This window comes from Chelonoidis abingdonii, chromosome 15 (assembly GCF_003597395.2).
Source record: "Chelonoidis abingdonii isolate Lonesome George chromosome 15, CheloAbing_2.0, whole genome shotgun sequence".
Taxonomy (NCBI): Eukaryota; Metazoa; Chordata; order Testudines; family Testudinidae; genus Chelonoidis; species Chelonoidis abingdonii.
The window spans coordinates 53,134,972-53,152,804 of record NC_133783.1 but is presented as its reverse complement, the minus strand read 5'-3'; the positions used below and the strand labels follow the sequence as shown (position 1 = coordinate 53,152,804).

At 40.3% G+C, this 17,833-nt stretch overlaps 1 protein-coding gene across 2 annotated transcripts in view; it reads left to right on the top strand.

The window, feature by feature from the left end:
• Window positions 1–17,833, top strand: part of ATRNL1 (attractin like 1) — a 1,085,315-nt gene that overhangs the window by 333,240 nt on the left and 734,242 nt on the right. For both annotated transcript variants that reach the window (XM_075072516.1, XM_075072517.1), the window contains exons 18-19: window positions 4,309–4,527; window positions 14,701–14,838. In XM_075072516.1, coding sequence (XP_074928617.1) covers window positions 4,309–4,527; window positions 14,701–14,838 — 357 coding nt within the window. The remainder of the gene's footprint in view (window positions 1–4,308; window positions 4,528–14,700; window positions 14,839–17,833) is intronic.

Sequence of the window (17,833 nt, the reverse complement as noted above, 5' to 3'; positions counted from 1 at the left end):
AAGCCAGGACTGTAGTCAGATAAATGGGAAGCTCACTTAGCCTATTAATTCATTTCAAATCATTTATGAATTGACAGTTTTTATCTGAGACAGTTAGCAGTAAATTCAGATTGATATTTCATGCTTGTAAATTGAGTTCCAGCAGTGCTTCTGAACACTATTGACAGTGTTTGGAAACATAATTGTATTATTTCCAGTAACATCATATTGATATTCTGGTACTTATGGGGATTCATCACAATATAAAATGTTGTTTCTTTCCATGTTACCAAATTTTCTCTTTTATTTCCAGAACTATTTGATGAGTTAGTAAGGTGTCTTGATATGTCATTTAATTGTCAAAGAAGAAAGAATATGCAGTAGATGAAAAGTGTTTTGTTATTATAAAGTGAAGAAAATATTACCACAGTTGCTAAACAGTGTGTGTAACAGGATACAGGGGCACTACCTTCCTGTTTAACAAGGGTTTCAGCCTTAGTTTAGGTTCCTCTCCTGCACATATGCTCATGAGAAGGACTATAACACAGCTGTTTGGTTGACTGAATGGGAAGAATCCCTTTGGGAAGTTAGGATCCACATTCAAGTTTCATGGGACTAGGTTGAACTGCAAACTGGGGAATTTTGTTTCCTTTTCAGCTTGTATTAATGTTTTGCTTTTGTTTTATAAATATTATCCCTTGAAGCAACTTTGCAGGCTTGAAAACCACTCTACCAGCATACGCAGTAAAGGAAAGATAAACTAATCCAAGATTACTTTTATTATATGAATGGGACAGACTAGCTCTAGATATTCCTGGAACTTCATTTTTTAGTGGGTCTCACTAAACCCATCACATACGATAACTCCAAAAACATACATCCCCTCATGGCAGTGCACATCCCTTTTTCGCCACCCACACAAATCAACAGTAAACTAACCCATAAGAGAACAATACGCTATACTCTGGCACTTCAGTTCAAGCCCAGTATTAAAAATCAGCATGCAATAAAATATGCTATATATTATTTTAGCTTCCGTTTTTTTCCTTTCAGTAACCTAGGAATTAAGTTTTGTTTTTTTAACAGCCCATCTCAGTTGTTCTTGTCTGTATGCATTCTCGTTCCTCTCTCTGAAGGATGTTGCTACACCCTAATGTATGGTTAAATAGGTATGTTTTTTTTGAAGGATCCTTGTAACTTTTAAATCAGTATAGATTCATGATGGGAAGGGAAGGGACCAAAAGGAGGAAATAAAATTTCGAATGAAACCAAGAGGTTATTTGTAAGTTAGGGGACTAGAGAAAATAGAGGTGGAAGCCCTTGACTCTGGGCTACGTTTTCCCCTGTTCATTCATCAAAACTGGTTTGTTGATAATTAGAGTGTAGTGTAAAGCCTATTTTTTTACACAGGGTTTCACCTGATTTCCTTAGAGAAAAGCTTTGAGAGGGTTTCCTTGAAAGAAAAGGTTGAGTTTATTGTGGTTGGAGAGACTTTTCTTAGTTTTTGTCGTTATGTTAATTTATTTTTAAATTGTTATTTTGTATATGTGTATGCGCTTAGAAGGTTTTGATAGTTGCACTTTATAAGTTTAAAAATAAATGCATCCTTGTTAAACTCCTTCAGCGTAATCCTGAAAGAAGGCAATCAGCTATTTGTAGAAGGTTTGAAGGAGGGCAGTTGTAGCATTTTAATATTTTTAAGATGTAAATTGTAGCGAGGGTGAAAAACAAACTGGGACTGTGAACTAAAAGTCTCCGAGCAATTTTTAATAACATCTACACGGCAGTGTCGTCTCCCCTCCCGGAACAAAACTGAGCAGCAGCAAGTTTCAGAGCCCAGGTCAACTGACTCAGTCTTGTGAGGCTTGCACTGTGGGGCTAAAAATAACAGTGAAGACGTTCAGGCTCAGGCTGGAGCCCAGGCTCTGAAACCCAGCAAAGTGGGGAGGGTCTTGGAACCTGGGCACTGGTCCAAGCTGAATGTCCACACAGCATGAGCCCAAGTCAGTTTATGTGGTCTCTGCTTCAGGTGTTTGTTTTGTTTTGTTTTGTTTTTTACTGCGTAGATGTACCCATTGAGGTACTGTACTTTTTTTTTTTTTTTTAAATCGCCAGTAACTTCAGAACATGAACTTTTATTTGTTCTAAACTGGGTATTCAACATTTTAGGAAGACTGCTTCTGGGAGGCATGTTCATTTTAAATTAAATGAAAGGATGCTGTGTAGAAAAAATTGTAGAAGTAAACATTTATAAGTAACAGCACAGTTGAATAACTCAGCTGATGACAATGTGGGGGAGAAAGAGAGATTTGATTTTTAGTACTCAAGTAAATGAAACCTGACTTGCTGTTACAGAAAAGGAAAAATAAGATGGAGCTTCATTAAAATGAAATGCAACTATGATTTGTAGTTTAGGATTATTTTTTTAAATGAATATTTCATGGTATGTCTCAGATTATCATTAGGATTGAGCAGAGTGTTTAGTAAAAAATCCAAATATCCCTATTCAGTGTCCTTTGGTAATTGAAGCCCAAAGTAATTTCTGGATTTGAGTTTGAATTATCAGAATTTGAACGTTCCCTTTCATGATTTGGATCAATAACCTGATTTTATTTCAAATTTGATTCTGTGGTTTTCCTATTCAGCCAAGGCCTTGATCCTACAAACATGCGTGTGCTTAACTCTACGCACATGTGCAGTCATTGGTGCATCAGTGTAAATGGTTGCACGATCTGGAGGAAAGTGTGCGTATAGCTTTATTGGGTATTGGTAGGGACAGCTGAAAATTGATTCTCTGCTTCTCTTTCTTTGGATAGCTGCAATACAGTAACTCCTCACTTAAAGTCATCCCGGTTAATGTTATTTCACTGTTACGTTGCTGATCAATTAGGAAACATGCTCGTTTAAAATTGTGCAATGCTTCCTTCTAACGTCGTTTGGCAGCCTCCTGCTTTGTCCACTGTTTGCAGGAAGAGCAGCCTGTTGCAGCTAGCTGGTGGGGGCTTGGAATCAGGGTGGACTGGCAGCCCCCCATCAGCTTCCCGCCCCCCATCAGCTCCCTGTGCTGCAGCCGCCCAGCAGGTTATCAATTGGCAGTTCAGCTGTCCCTCCCTCCACTGCCATGTGCTGCTCCTGCCCTCTGCCTTGGAGCTGCTTCCAGAGACTCCTGCTTGCTGTGCAGGGAGGGAAGAGGGGACCTAAAGTCAGTGTTTCCCTCTCCCTGCTGCTTCTGCACCCCACTTACCCTTTCTCCATATAGAGCAGGGAGAGGATACAGATGGAGAGAGGCTGAGAGAGAGCTTGGGGCAGCAGCTGCTGTCTCAACTTCCCGATCCACTTAAAAAGACAATGCACTTAAGAGTGGGTAGCTTACTTAAAGGGGCAGAGTGCATCTCTCTCTCCCTCTCCCACACAGACAAGGTGTGTGTCTATCTCTGTGTGCTATGCTGTCTCCTCTCCCTCCTGTTTGGGCTGCCTTGTGTGAGGGGCTACATTAACAACGTGTTAACCCTTGAGGGTTCAGCCAAGTGCTAGTTCGCCATTTAGCATCAAGGCATTCCCTGGGAAATATCCCTCCCTTTTCCACCCTCTAACTTCACCACCTCAACCAAGCTTCACAATCATCATAGCTGTGAACAGTATTAATTTTTTTGTTTAAAATGTATACTGTGTGTATATCTATATAATATATAATTTTTTGTCTGGTGAAAAAAAATTTCCCTGGAACCTAATCCCCCTGGATTCGCTTAATATCGTTTTGCTTAAAGTCACATTTTTCAGGAACATAACTACAACGTTAAGCGAAGAGTCGTTCCTTTTGCTTCATAGTTATGTAATCCTCATGTGGCTTCTATGAGCATCTGGTTCAATGTAGTGTGGGATATCCTCTTACTGTTACCCTAAGAAATAAATTTAAAATAAATTTTTCTCTTGCTGCAAGGGTACCTTTTTATTATTTTTGCTGAATCCAGTTTCTTTAATCCACAGCATTTTTTGTCCTTTTATCATTTCTTAGAATTTGAGGGGGGTTTTTATTGTGCAAATTATTTCTGAATTCAATTTGATGTGATGTTGTACAATATTCGGGATTTTTTTTGTAATTATCTGTTTTATAATAACCTTCATTTTGCTACCTCCCAAAATACAATTTTTAAAAAGCATTGTTACTGACCAAGCATGGAAATGTTCTTTCCAAAAGATTTTTGGAATGTTATGAGTCTGAGAAGAGAGGGTTATAATAGAACCTATTAACCCTTTTAACCATACTAGTAACCTAGTATAGTATGCATCTTTTAAAAGTTGCATTAATATTATGTTTTTATAATACAGCTCAAAACTGCTCTGGATTGAGGACCTGTGGACAGTGTTTGGAAGAGCCTGGATGCGGGTGGTGCAATGATCCCAGTAATACAGGAAAAGGGCATTGTGTAGAAGGATCTTCAAGAGGACCAATGAAACTTGTTGGAGTGCACTCCAATGAAATGGTTCTTGACACTAATCTTTGTCCAAAAGAGAAAAATTATGAATGGTCTTTCATCCACTGTCCAGGTAAGAACTTCTGATTTGTTTTATATTGTTCGTCTTTTTTTTTCTTTATTTGAATAGTATGTATGAGCTCTTAATGTCAAATGAGAACTACAGCATGTAAGGTTTTGATTGCTTTTCTGTTTATATATATACACAAACAATATCAAAAATTATTTTAAATAGCATAATTAACATTTATACACGAATACATTTTTTACTAAATGTTATCTGGGAATTTACTCTGCAAGAGCCAGTTTGTTTTTCAGTTGCTGCTAAACATATAGCTTCCAAATTTTGTGTGGTTACATGTGGGATATTTTAATCAGAATTTGCATAGTTGCAAATAATTTCCCCTCAACCTGCCCTCTGGCTTGCTATCTCTACTACCTGTTGCCTACTCCTCAAGGCCCCTGCTGGTCTTGCACAAACGAAAAAGACCATAGGCTGTCTGGCTGCCTAAAGCCAAGAGCCATTGCAACTTCCAGTGACTAGGGGGTAGGAACTTCCTGCATCCCAGCTAGATATGTGAAGATCCAGCTGGGTTGTGGAAATGTGTCACAGGGCTGCAAGATGCTTGACACTTGATGACCCTAGGCAAATAATATATTTTTCCTAACTTAAAAGAGAATATCAAGTACCTGAAGCCTAAATTTAAGATACATTAAATAATTATAATGAGGAAATTACTCTGGTAATCCATCCCTGCTGGTTAGAAAGCTAAGAACTCTGTTATCAGCACACCGGTGAAACTGACAAGCCTCAAATGATTTATCCTACAATAAGTATTGCTCTTTTAAGACTCAGCATGAAAACTCTCAGTTCTCAAAACAAGGGCTGCATTACTGGTAAAACTGTAACTTTTCAGCAGGTGTCCTATCACCAGTAAACCTGGAATTCTGAAATTATCTGTGATCACAGCAACATGTGTAGATATGTAGCATAAAGGGCATTGGTGTTTTTTTAAAAAATCTTTCCCTCAAAGATCTGAAGAGAGCAGAATCTGAGTTCTGAGAGAAAGTATTGTATATTTTAGCATCCTTTCTGTTCAAAAGTATATATAGCAGACAGAGGAGAGGCATTACTGAATGTATTGAAGTAACATTGTTAAATTTAACACCAAGTGAAAACTGTCATGTTAACAATTAAAAAACTAAAACTGAATGCCCCAAGACAACTAGCAACACTATCAGAAAAAAATGAACCTTTTTCATATTTCCTGGACATACGGGAGAGTGTCATTACATTTAATATAACCTTAAGATATTTAATTCAATCTGTGGATTAAAATCTAGGCACATCAGTATTACCTGTTGTGATACCCATTCACCCAAACCCATGTTACTGTTGATCAGTTTGTACTGAATGCACAGCTTGCTTAGCTAAAATAGAATTATAGGTTTGTATTACTACACTTTCTAGATGAAATATTTGGGCTCCTCTCTCTGGATTTTAAGACATGAGCTTTATGTATTTAAGACCAATCCTGTGGACATTGCTCAGTCAAAGCTCCTATTGAGAGAAAACTGTGACTAAGAAAGGATTTGGTCCTAAGTCTTCACTGGAATCGATTATGCAATGAACATTTTAACAAAAATATTTTTTTTACTGCTGCCTTTTAAGAGATATTATTTAATATAGCATGTCATTCTAGTAGTATTTATTTTTAACTATTTCAGGAGAATCATTGTTTAATACTGTATCTAAATTTTGTGCACAGTTGATTTTTTTAGTCGAAAACAAATGTAAATTAATCTATATCATGCAACATAGCTATATTTGAAGATTATTCTACAGTATTTATAAATATGTTGCCTATACATTCATACATATTGCATGTGAATCATGCAGTCAGTTTTTATTGTATTTGAAATTCATGTTCTCTTCATGGAATCTCTGTGACTTGATAGGATTTTTGATAAATCCCATGGATTCACATTATTTTAAATTTATTCTCATTGTTTCTGTATGTTTTAATTGTTAAAAGAAGTATACAAAAGGGCATCTCTTGTTCAGATGCAGGTTAAACATCTCCAGGTAAACTAATCCTTCTCTCTGCCTGCGGGAATGTGTTTGGTGACCTTGATGTTAATTTTGACATCCTTCTTAAGTATTTTAAACCGTGTGTGCCATATTTCTAGTTGTGTAGCTGTTGTGATTTTTTTAAAGTGGTTTTATATGACTATGAAACTTTTCTGCGGTTTTTCAGGTGACAAACTGCTGTGGTGTGGCCATAAAGCAAATGTCTGGTATCTTTGACTTGTCATAATCATTTCATTTTCCTTCTGACCGCTCTCCTTGTATCTGGTGGGATGATTCTGGCAAGCACATAAAGGCTGTTCACTTTTGTTGGTTGTAGACATCCTGTGATTTAGCAGCAGCTGTCATTTGGCACAGAGCCCAGTGCCAGTCTTTCCCACACTGCACATGTGTATTCGGCTGTCAAGTAGCAAAGCGCAAGTGAGGTGACTCTTAGTATTTCTGGATTGGTTCTCCATTTGGAATTAGCAAGTTTCCTGAGTGTGGTGTTCTGGGTGCTAACTTTGCCTTTTGTCTGCTCTGTGTATGCCTTGAAGGAAAAGTAAGGTCTATCATCACTCCAAGGTAGATGGGATTCCAGCAAGTGGTACCCCATTTCAGATTATGTTGAGTTGTCTATAGGCCTCACTGTTCCAAAGACGGAAGAGACTTGCTTGCATTTTTTCTGGGTTGGCACATAGTTGGTTCTTGATGTAAAACACGGAGAACTCAGACAGTGCAGATGTTAGTATAGCTTTGATCTGGGTGAGATCGTTGGCTTGGGCAGCAATGTATAGGTAATTGGCATACATAAAGCATTTTGTACTGAGATAGATAAGTTTATCATTCATGTAAATATTGAAGTGTGTTGGTAAAAGTAGGCTCCTTGTGGTAGGCTGTTTTTCTGTTACTACCTTTTGACTCCGTTTCCCATATATGTCAACATAAAAATGTCAGTTCTCTAGTAGAGATTATCTGAGTTGAACGGAGTACTGATCTTTCATGTTGTATATGTTAGTGAGTAGCTTTCAGTGAGTCACTGTGTTGTATGCTCCTAATAGATCAACAAACACGGCAGCTATTACTGTACCCTTTTCAAAGCCATCACTAATGTATTAGTGATGTTCAGTACCTGACTGGTTGTTAGGAGACCTAACAGTGGTCAGGCCTAGTGTTGGAGGAGAGTCAGGTATAGTGGTTGGAGTTTGAATGCTAGAGCCAGGGTTCAATACAGGGCCTGAACCACAAAGCAGGGCCAAAGTTGAGAACTGGAGTCAGAGTCAGGAATCAGCCGAGGATCAAGAAAAAGTCAGAGTTGAGGAATCAGAGCTGAGGGTCAGAACCGGATTACCAGCAGTATGGGAAGGCAGGAGCAGGGCTGGTTCTGAGGCAGGAGCCAGACTGGGACTGGATGGGAACAAGACTGGCTGCAGGGCAGGATCTGGGCTGGAGCAGTAGAGGAGCGGAGCAGGGCTTGGTGAGAGACTAGCACAGGAAGGCAGGGAATCTATGGGCATGTGCATTGAGCCTCCAGCAAGAAACTGCTGCTGCTGAGATTAAGAACCATCCTGCTAACTTCCTCACTCAGTTAGGCAGTGACGCTGGTTTGTTAGGATGGCAGGATTATTGAGCAGGTGCAGTTGCAGGGCCTTACTACTGACACCGGTGCATGTCTTACCTCGTGGAATCCAGTTTCCTGTGGGATTAGGTGCTTTCAACAAATGGTGATAGGTGGTTTAAGATGAGATGCCCGTATAGTATGTAGGGTGATATAGTAGTGATATGCATCTGAAGTTCTTTGGCTCCACTACATCCTTCATCAGCTTCAGGAGTGTCACAACATGTGCTCATTGCCAGATCTTGGACACTTTGTAGGTGATTGAGCATGTGTGAAACAACTTGAGTAACCAGTTCTTTGTTGCTGATCCAAAGTGTTGGATTTGTTCAGTACAAATGTCATCTAGATTGGTGGGTTTGTCATTTTTGAAGACATTAATTCCAGAGGTTAATCTAGTCATTGTGTACTGTGCCCCAAAATTATTATTCCCTTGGTGGTCTTCCTGCCATTTTTTGGATGTGGTATGCAAAGTCGTCTGCAGTAATATAATAGTGTTTCTCTGCCTTCCTTGGGTAATTGTTAAGTTCCCAGATGGTTATCCATGCTTTCTTGTTGCTATGGATCATGTCCATGCTTTCAATTAGATTCTGCTCTGACTTGTTTTTCCTCCGTTAGTGTGGAGACCAGTTCTTTACTAGCTGCACTGATATCCTCGGTGAATGGGTCTGCTTCAAACTTTTGCTTGTATTTTGTGTGCCAGTTCTATAACTCGGATGTTAGTTCTGGCGTGTAATTTGTTCTGCAGCCTCATGGAAAGTGCTTCTTTGAGACAGTGTGCATCACAATGACAAACTGGTCAGAATTTTGTGCTATTGGTTTGATCTTTCTTACAATGGTATCAAGGTCATTGGTGAAGCCCTTCCTTTCCACTTTCTTAAAATTAAAGTGGTGCCAGAATGGTACTGAGTTTGGTGTTTAGGCTGCATTGATCTGTATGGCAATGGGCCAGTGTTGTGAATGTGGTATCAGACCCAAACTAAGTTTGTTATGTGAACCAACTATTGTTGTTGCTGACAAATGCCTGATCAGGATTTTAGCACCATTTCCATCAGCTGCTGTTGAAAGAACTGGTGAGTTTGTGGTCTTGAATTAAGCTCAAGTGGTGCATATCTGTCCACAATTCAACTAGTTCACCATATTAATCAGTTATATTGTAGCCCCATTTCCCACTGTGACTATTGGAGAGAGTCCAGCGGAGGGCAACAAAAATGATTAGAGAGCTGGGGCTCATGACTTACGAGGAGAGGTTCAGGGAACTGGGGTTATTTGGTCTGCAGAAGAGAAGAGTGAGGGGGGATTTGATAGCAGCCTTCAGCTATCTGAAGGGGGGTTCCAAAGAGAAGGAACTAGGCTGTTCTCAGTGGTGACAGATGACAAAACAAGAGCAATGGTCTCAAGTTGCAATGGGGGAGGTCTAGGCTGGATATTAGGAAACACTATTTTACTAGGACGGTGGTGAAGCACTAGAATGAGTTACCTAGGGAGGTGGTGGAATCTCCATGCTTAGAGGATTTTAAGGCCCAGCTTGACAAAACCCTGGCTGGGATGATTAGTTGGTGTTGGTCCTGCTTTGAGCAGGGGATTGGATGATCTCCTGAGGTCTCTTCCAGCCCTAATATTCTATGATTCTATTAAAGTTGCCAATGATCACCTGCATTTTGTCATGTTCGAGGTTATATGGGCTAGTGAATTTAAATTGTTTGCATGGTGGTTTGTAGACAGATGTGATGGAAATGTCACCAATGTCTACAGTCAAGACTTCAGTGTAGTTCTTATCAGTCATAAATGTTGTGTTGATAACAAGATCAGGTTTGATGAAAATGGTACTGCTGTATTACTTGTGCAATCTTTCAGTGGCCAAGTTAATCTTGAGTATCTTTGTTAATCCCTCTCTGTTTCTCCTGGAGACATAGCAGATGGCAGTTGTAGTCAGCACACATTTTGGCTATAAGATCTTGTTTGACACCTGAGAATCCTTCAACATTTTATAATATTATTGTTAGTGCCATGATAAGGACCCTTCTGAATTACACTGATCACTTGTTCTACATTCAGGTACAGTTGTTCAGTTATGCTGTTGACTCTATTGGTCTGAAGGCATAGACATATTATTTGGTTATATTATGGTGGTAGGGGCAGGATTTTTGTTATGAAAGAATGTTACACCCTGTGAAGTGGGGGGAGGTGGGGGAGGGAACAATCCCAGATCTTGCCCTGTGGTGGCACAGTTTAATTCTGCAGGCACCCCATCCTCTGTTCCATCAGGGTTCTTGAAATAGTTTGCTCAAAGACCAGAATACTTAAAAGTACAAGTATGTGGGGTCTTTATATACTATGTCTTTTCAAAATACAGATTCTTTGGCCTCTGAGTTCCAAACCTTGTTTACTCTTAGGTCAGGAGATTAACAATCTTCCTTCTTGAGTCCTGTGCTGTGATTAGGGCCAGGTTCCTCCAGTCCTCCACTAGCCAATTTAGAGTTAAACAAAGAAGTTTAATATATTCTTAATGCTAATGAGTCATGATAAACTAGCTCTAAACAGCCATATAATAAACTACAGCAGGTGTACTCTCTATAATAAAACAAGATTCCATTCAATTTGCTGGTTTTCACATGCTTAGAAACTTTTGTGCTGGAATTCTGCCTGAAAGTGCATATTTTTAGAAAAATTGGTTAATCAATTATGGATTTTCAGAAGAATGAAAAATACAAAACTTTTCTCCATTGGAAAGAAGGGTCTTTTTGACGGGTGGAAATACCTAAGAAACAACAGAGCTTTGAAATTTTAAGCTGCATATGTAATTAGGCCTAAGTGAACAACTTGTGCCTTTTTAAATATGAACAATATCTGTTTTAAAAAATATGAAAATGTGAGACTGACGATTCACAGTAAAAACTTGTTAGCTAGTACGTAAAAATAGATGCAGTGCACATGCATACTGAGGAAGTTGACTGCACCAATATTTGGTTATAATAATTTACAGGCACAGCTACTGAAGCAGGAGGCAATTGTAAACTCAAGAGATTTCATAGCTTCACAGCCAAGAGTGGTGTTGGTTGTTGCACAGTAAATTGCTAAATTCCTACTCTGCAAACCTGTTAACTCTGAAATGAGAATCCATGTAATTTATGTATTCTATTTATGAATACCAGTCACCATAGTATCTAGATGCTGAACCCAAATAACAAAAGCAGGAGGAGTTTTGAAATGAATTTTAATTGGACTTTGCTCTTGTCAATTGAAGGTACAGCTACTTCACTTAAATTCATTCACTTTCCCCCTCTTTTTCTCTTCTTTCTCTCTTTATTCTATTTCCTTTATTTTTTCTTCAGTACCTATTATTAGGGGTAGGGTGATACAAAATCAGTAGATTTTCTGCTGGATTCTAAAAACATTCTAATAAGGGGCTCATTGTTATCTCTTTCAGTAGAGTACTCCACAGCCTGGTGCCCAGTAGCTAAGATTGTTGTGCTTCTGATTCTACAAAAATTTTACCTTAATATTTTTGGTTTCTGTAACCGTTGACAACTTTGCTTTCTTGGTATATCACATATGGAGAGGCAATCGCTTAGACAGACATATTGAGGTTCTTGATAATTAGAACCAGGATTTTGAATTTTACCCAGAAGTGAACAGGAACATGTGAAGTGTGCTGGGTATTTCTGCCTGGATGGCGTCCATCTCTGTACTGTGTCCTAGGTATTTATAGATATATCCTTACACCACCTTTGGAGGTAGAGAAGTATTATTCTCATTTTCCAGGTGGACAAACTGAGACACAGAAATTTTGACTTTTTCAAGGTCACTCAGGAGGTCTGTAGCAGACTCAGGAGCTGAATTCATCCTTAACCAACAGATCATCCTTTCCCATTAAACTTTATGACTTGCTTTTTGTCACTGGTCCAGCTCCAATCTGCTGTGTCTTAACACAAGTGTAGTTTTTGATTGGGCCTAAACAAAGGGAGCCAAAGTTTTCCAATACTGAGGTGATGAATGTGTGAATCTCAGCTGACAAGTCCTCTTTGGAAAGGAATGTAGATGTACCAGTAATTCAGAGGTGCTGAAAGCATTTCTTGCACTGTTGATGCGATTTTATGAAGGAGAAGAGAATATTCCAGTACATGCTGTCTTGACAGATGCTTTCTCCAGGGGTTGCTGCGAGGTCTTGGTAAGCTCCCTTACTCTTCATACCCGTACCACTTCCATCTTCCTGATTTGATAGTTGTTCTTTGAGAACTTTCTCTTGTAGCTACTGTGTCAGCTGTGTGATGGCACTGGCCATATTGTCTGAAGAATTGTATGATTAGGTGCTGTCAGAATGTTGGTGGCAGGGTAAGCTGTATAAGCACACAGCTTCTTCCAGGGTCTTATGTCTGCTGAAAAGGAGGGAGAATAGGCTTTATCTTATTGTTAGTCCACATAGGAGGGCTCTGGTGAAAGAGGAACCATTTCCCATCAACACTCTTTGGGATCTATATGAAATGAATTATCTTAATCTTTTTATAATTTCTACTCTGTTGAGTCTTGTACACAAGTCAGCAACACTCAGGGATTGATTGTGCTGAAGACTGTAAACTGGCTGAGCAATATGACCATTGAGGTTTCACTTCTGTCATCAGCCATAAGGAGGTCCTCTGTCAGTTCTGCTAAAGGGCTCTCTTTCTCTGCATGCTGAGTCCTGATTCTGAGGGATAAGATTTGTTAGCAGAGTGCATTAGATGCTTTTGTTGCGTAATCATAACCACTTTTTTTATATATATATATATATCTTTGCCAAAGAAAAGGGAGGTTAGAGATTGGGTAGTTTGCAACCTTGTTAGTCTCTAATGTCGGTTTCTTAAGAATGCACTTTGTGGGTCATATGATAATAATTTTGGTTATTGGTGCATTCAGTGGTTCTCATTTTCACTAGGCATGATGAGCAGGGATTGGAGTCAGTGCCCCAGCATCAGTGATAAGGCCAAATCCTTTCAAGAAAGCTAGGATGGCCCTGGACTTGTTTTTAAGATTTTTCCTTTCTCTCCTGTAGCCACCTATATTCAGCTGTTCGTTTGTTGATTAGTTTTTCCCCAAAAAACAATAGTCTGAAAGCTCTTCACAATGGGTGATACTGGCGCCTGGGATTTAGTTAAATCTTGGTTAATCAACTGATCAGCTATATTCATGACTGCCTGCTAGAATTTATGGGAGAGGGGAAGGAAGCTTTTTTGAACTATGAACTAGGACTGGATTCAGTCAGTGTCAGTGAGACAAAAGACTGTCACCCAAGCCCTCAAGTCACTATTGTGACTGCTGCTGGAATACTGTGTCAGTTCTGGTGTCTCCAATTCAAGAAGAATGTTGGAAAATTGGACACTGTTCAGAGAAGAGCTGTGAGAATGATTGAAGGATTAGGAAACCTGCCATACAGTGATAAATTGAAGGAGCTCAATCTGTTTAGCTTGTCAAAGAGGAGATTAACGCCTGACTTGATTATAGTGTAAGTACCTACATGGAGTATAAATATATAATAAATGAGCTCTTCAGTCTAGCAGAGAAAGCTATAATACGATCCAATGGCTGGAAGTTGAAGCTCGATAAATTCAGACTGGAAACAAGGTATACATTTTTATCAGTGACAGTAGTTAATCTTTGGAAGAGTTACCAAGGTTTGTGGTGGATTCTCCATCAGTGACCATTTTAAAATCAAGATTGGACATTTTGTAAAAGAGATGCTTCAGGAATTATTCTGGGGAAATTCTATAACCTGTTTTACACAGGAGTTTAGACTAGATCGGGGTGCTCAAAGTGGGGGTCAGGACCCCTCAGGGGGTCATGAGGTTATTACACGGGGGTTTATGACCTGTCAGCTTCCACCCCACACTTTGCCTTGCCTTCAGCATTTATAATGGTGTTAAATATATTTTAAAAGTGTTTTTAATTTATAAGAGGTTCGTAGTCAGAGGCTTACTGTGTGAAAGGGGTTACGAATACAAAACTTTGAGAACCACTGGACTAGATGATTACATTGGTACCTTTTGGCCTTGGAATCTTTATATTTAACATTTCTGATCATTTGTGAATTTTTGTCCCAATACTATTTTAAATTGGTTTTGTGTTGATTTATCTTAATACAGGGGTTCTCAAATGTCATTGCACTGTGACCCCCTTCTAACAACAAAAATTACTACATGACCCCAGGAAGGGGAACTAAAGCCTGAGCCCAGGGTCTTCAGCCCCAGATAGTGGATTTTGGCCCGGGCAGTGGGGCTTGGGCTTCAAGTTGGCCCTGGGCTTCAACTTCAGCCCTCGGCCCCAGAAAATCTAAGTCAGTCCTGGCGACCCCATTAAAATGGAGTCCCAACCCACTTTGGGGTCCCAACCCACAGTTTGAGAACCGCTGTCTTAATATATATCCTGGTCAGCAATTAACATTAAAATATTTAGAACTGCTATCTTCTGCATTTTTTGTAGGCAGAACTTTTTTATGGTTTCATTTTTTTCTCTTGATTATTTGTACTCACAATAATTTTGTTATCAGAAGCAAATTAGGCAATACCTTTTTCTATTTTGTATTCCAGCTTGCCAGTGTAATGGGCACAGCACCTGCATCAATGGCAATATTTGTGACCAATGTAAAAACCTAACTACAGGAAAACAGTGTGAAACATGCATCGCAGGTTACTATGGAGATCCAACAAATGGAGGCCAATGTACAGGTAAGTATCCTACCAGAATTGAAAGTATCAATGACTGAAAAATTAATATAGTATTATACATGTGCTGGACGGATAACATTGTGATTCAACATCCAGATTTAGTTTTCTCAGAGAATCTTCACATTAAAAACATTGTGTAACAATTGTGGTTTTATAAATAAACACAGAGTAAGATTGTAGTTTTAATACACAGCTTGTATTGGACAGGGGAGAAGAGCTATGCACTGGTAGCAATACCTAAAAGTATTTTGCTTGAGAAAGGTAATATGCCTTGGGAGATCTGAGACAGTGTAACCATCTCTGCCTTTTCAGGGATTCTTCTGCCATTGTCATGCGGGACTGTTGCTGTCCCTATATACCTGGAATTCAGTAACCAGAATAGTGCTGAGTACCTACAGAGAGCTACAGCAGGGAGCTTGAGAGGTTCTCTCCTCCTTTGCTTCTATGCTTGTACAGGGCTAGATATAATCTAACTCTGATCATTTTCTTTTTACTCAAAGGAGGTTTGTATATTTGAAAGATATTTATCATACAAGATGTTCATTCTAATGAATAAAACAAAGAGGTGTTACTTTTATAAAGGCAAGATTTTCTCTGAAAAGTGACTGTGTAAAATGAAACTGCTTACTCAACAGATCTGTCCCCTGTTTGTGTTCTATGACAAAGTCAGACTAGACAGCTACCAGAGAGTGGTAGATGGCAGATATATCAGCCCTAGAATGGTAAAGGCTCTTTCTTCTTTAAGTGATTGCACATATGCATTCCACTCTAGGTGTGTGCGCTCCCCAGTCACTGGAAATGTTTCCCTCAGCGATGCCTTTCAGGACAGTACAAAGGCCCTCTGCTGCTGCGCGCCGATAGTGCCAATATAAAGCACCCAGCTGACCCCACACGCCTCAGTTTCTTCTTAACACCCATGATGGTTGCTGAAACTGCTGTCTCTCAGTGGTCATCTTCCTCTTCTATCTGTACATACGTAGTTAGTTGTAGTCAGTTTTACTCAGTTTTGGCTAATTTTAGTGAAGTTCTGTAAATTCATGTTTTAGTGCAGTTTTTCCCATTCTCCAGTGCCCAGGCATGCCTTGGTCACTGGGCTTTAAGCCCTGCACCTCCTGAAACCAGGCTGTGCCCCTCAGCAACCCACCCTTAATCTGCCTGAAGTGCCTAGGAGAAGCTTACATTGGGCACCATTGCCAGATCTGCAGGGACTTTAAGCCTTGCACAAAGAAGTACTAGGAGGCCAGGCTGAAGGTTTTGTTCATGGAGGCGGCACTGAGACCTCCATCTGAGCCAGGCCACTACCGAGTGCCTCGATGTCAGTAAGAAGTGCTCCTCCAACCATACCAGAATCCTGGCACTGATCACCATCCCCAGGGCCTAAGAAAAGGCATAAGAAACAACCAGCCAAGAGGGGGCGATTCTCTGCACCAAAGATGGCCAGGCATGAGGATCAGAGTACAGTGCAATCTAAACAAAAGCATTCCTCTGCCTGAATACCACAGCACTTAAGTCCAGTACCAGAAGAGCCGTTTGTGGCACAGCACCAATATTACTGACCATACCAGAGACGTTTGCCAGTGCCAGAGACCTTTTCTCACTGTTGGTACCAGAATCACTGACAGTACAAGAGTCAGTGTTATCAGTGCCAGCAGACAGAGGGAACTGCTGGATTCTGTCATTGTGCTGTACTGTGCCCTTCAGTACCATCAAAAGGGAAACCTGTTCTACTTACCTCAATGTGGGCATCTCCATCATGGCATAGGTCATCAACACTGGTGTGAACAGCACCATCATAGTCACCAAAGAGACTCTTGTCCTCTTCAGAATCAGAGATGAAATCTTATTCTTCCCATCCAAGGAGATGTTCTCACCACTCCTCCAGGCATTTCTACCCTTCCATAGACCGGGCAAGTGCATAGCTAGGAGGTCACCAGCGACCTATGCTGGTCCAGTGTCCCTTTTGGAACCTGTTGTTTTTTCCCCCCAGTTTCCAGGGCTTATTCCAGGCCATCTTATTCAGTGGCCTCTGAAAGGATGCCATTGACCCATCGAGCCTGGTACTGAACTGTAAGAGCCGGCTTAATGGGATCCTGCTGAGGCAGAAAGAAGCTCTTCCTTCCACAGCTGGTGCAGACCTCCTCCCCAGATGAGGCAGCTTCAGGAGAGTGCAGATGACTATAAATCTAGACATATAGGTGGAGTCGTAGTGAAAGAATCCTCCCACATTTTAGCCACTGAGGACTCTTCAGAAGTAGCCCTGCCTCTCAACAAGGCCATTATGGACCCTGTTAAGACCCTTGTGGCAGACGCCCCCACATCTCTTCTCCCACTCCAATGTCAAAAAGGGAAGAACGAAAATACTTTGTTCCTGTCCAGGGTTCAGTTCCTGTTCGCTCATTTCCCATAAGGGTCATAAGAGTGCAACCCCAAAATCAAGACTCAAAGAAATTAGACTTTTTTGAGAGGAAAGTTTATTTTACTGGGGGGTTAGAACTCAGAATTGAAAACCAGTAAGCTATGCTAGACAGGTATGATTTTAACATGTGGGACTCCATGCAGAACTTCAAGGACTTGCTCCCACAAGAGGCTAAGCAAGTGTTCTCCTTACTGGTGGATGAGGAAAAATCAGTGGTGAGGTCTCATTACAAGCTGCTTTGGATACGGCTGACTTGGCAGCCAGGTCCATGGCTTCAGCAGTGGCCATGCACAGGAGTTCATGGCTACAGTCCTCGGGGCTCCTGCAGAAGGTCCAGCAAACCCTTCAGGACCTATTTTTCAAAGGAGCTTCACTCTTTTCGGAAAAGACTGATGCATGGGTTAAAAGACTTCAGAGTGACTCTTAAGTTCCTTGCATTGTACACACCAGCTCCTTCAAGGAAGCATTACAGGCCTCAACAGCCCATCTGATTTCTTTTCTGGTTGCCTGTCAGGAGCCACAGGGAAAGAGTAGCAGGGGTTTTAGGTGTAGGCAACCACCCTCTTCTGCCTCAAAGTC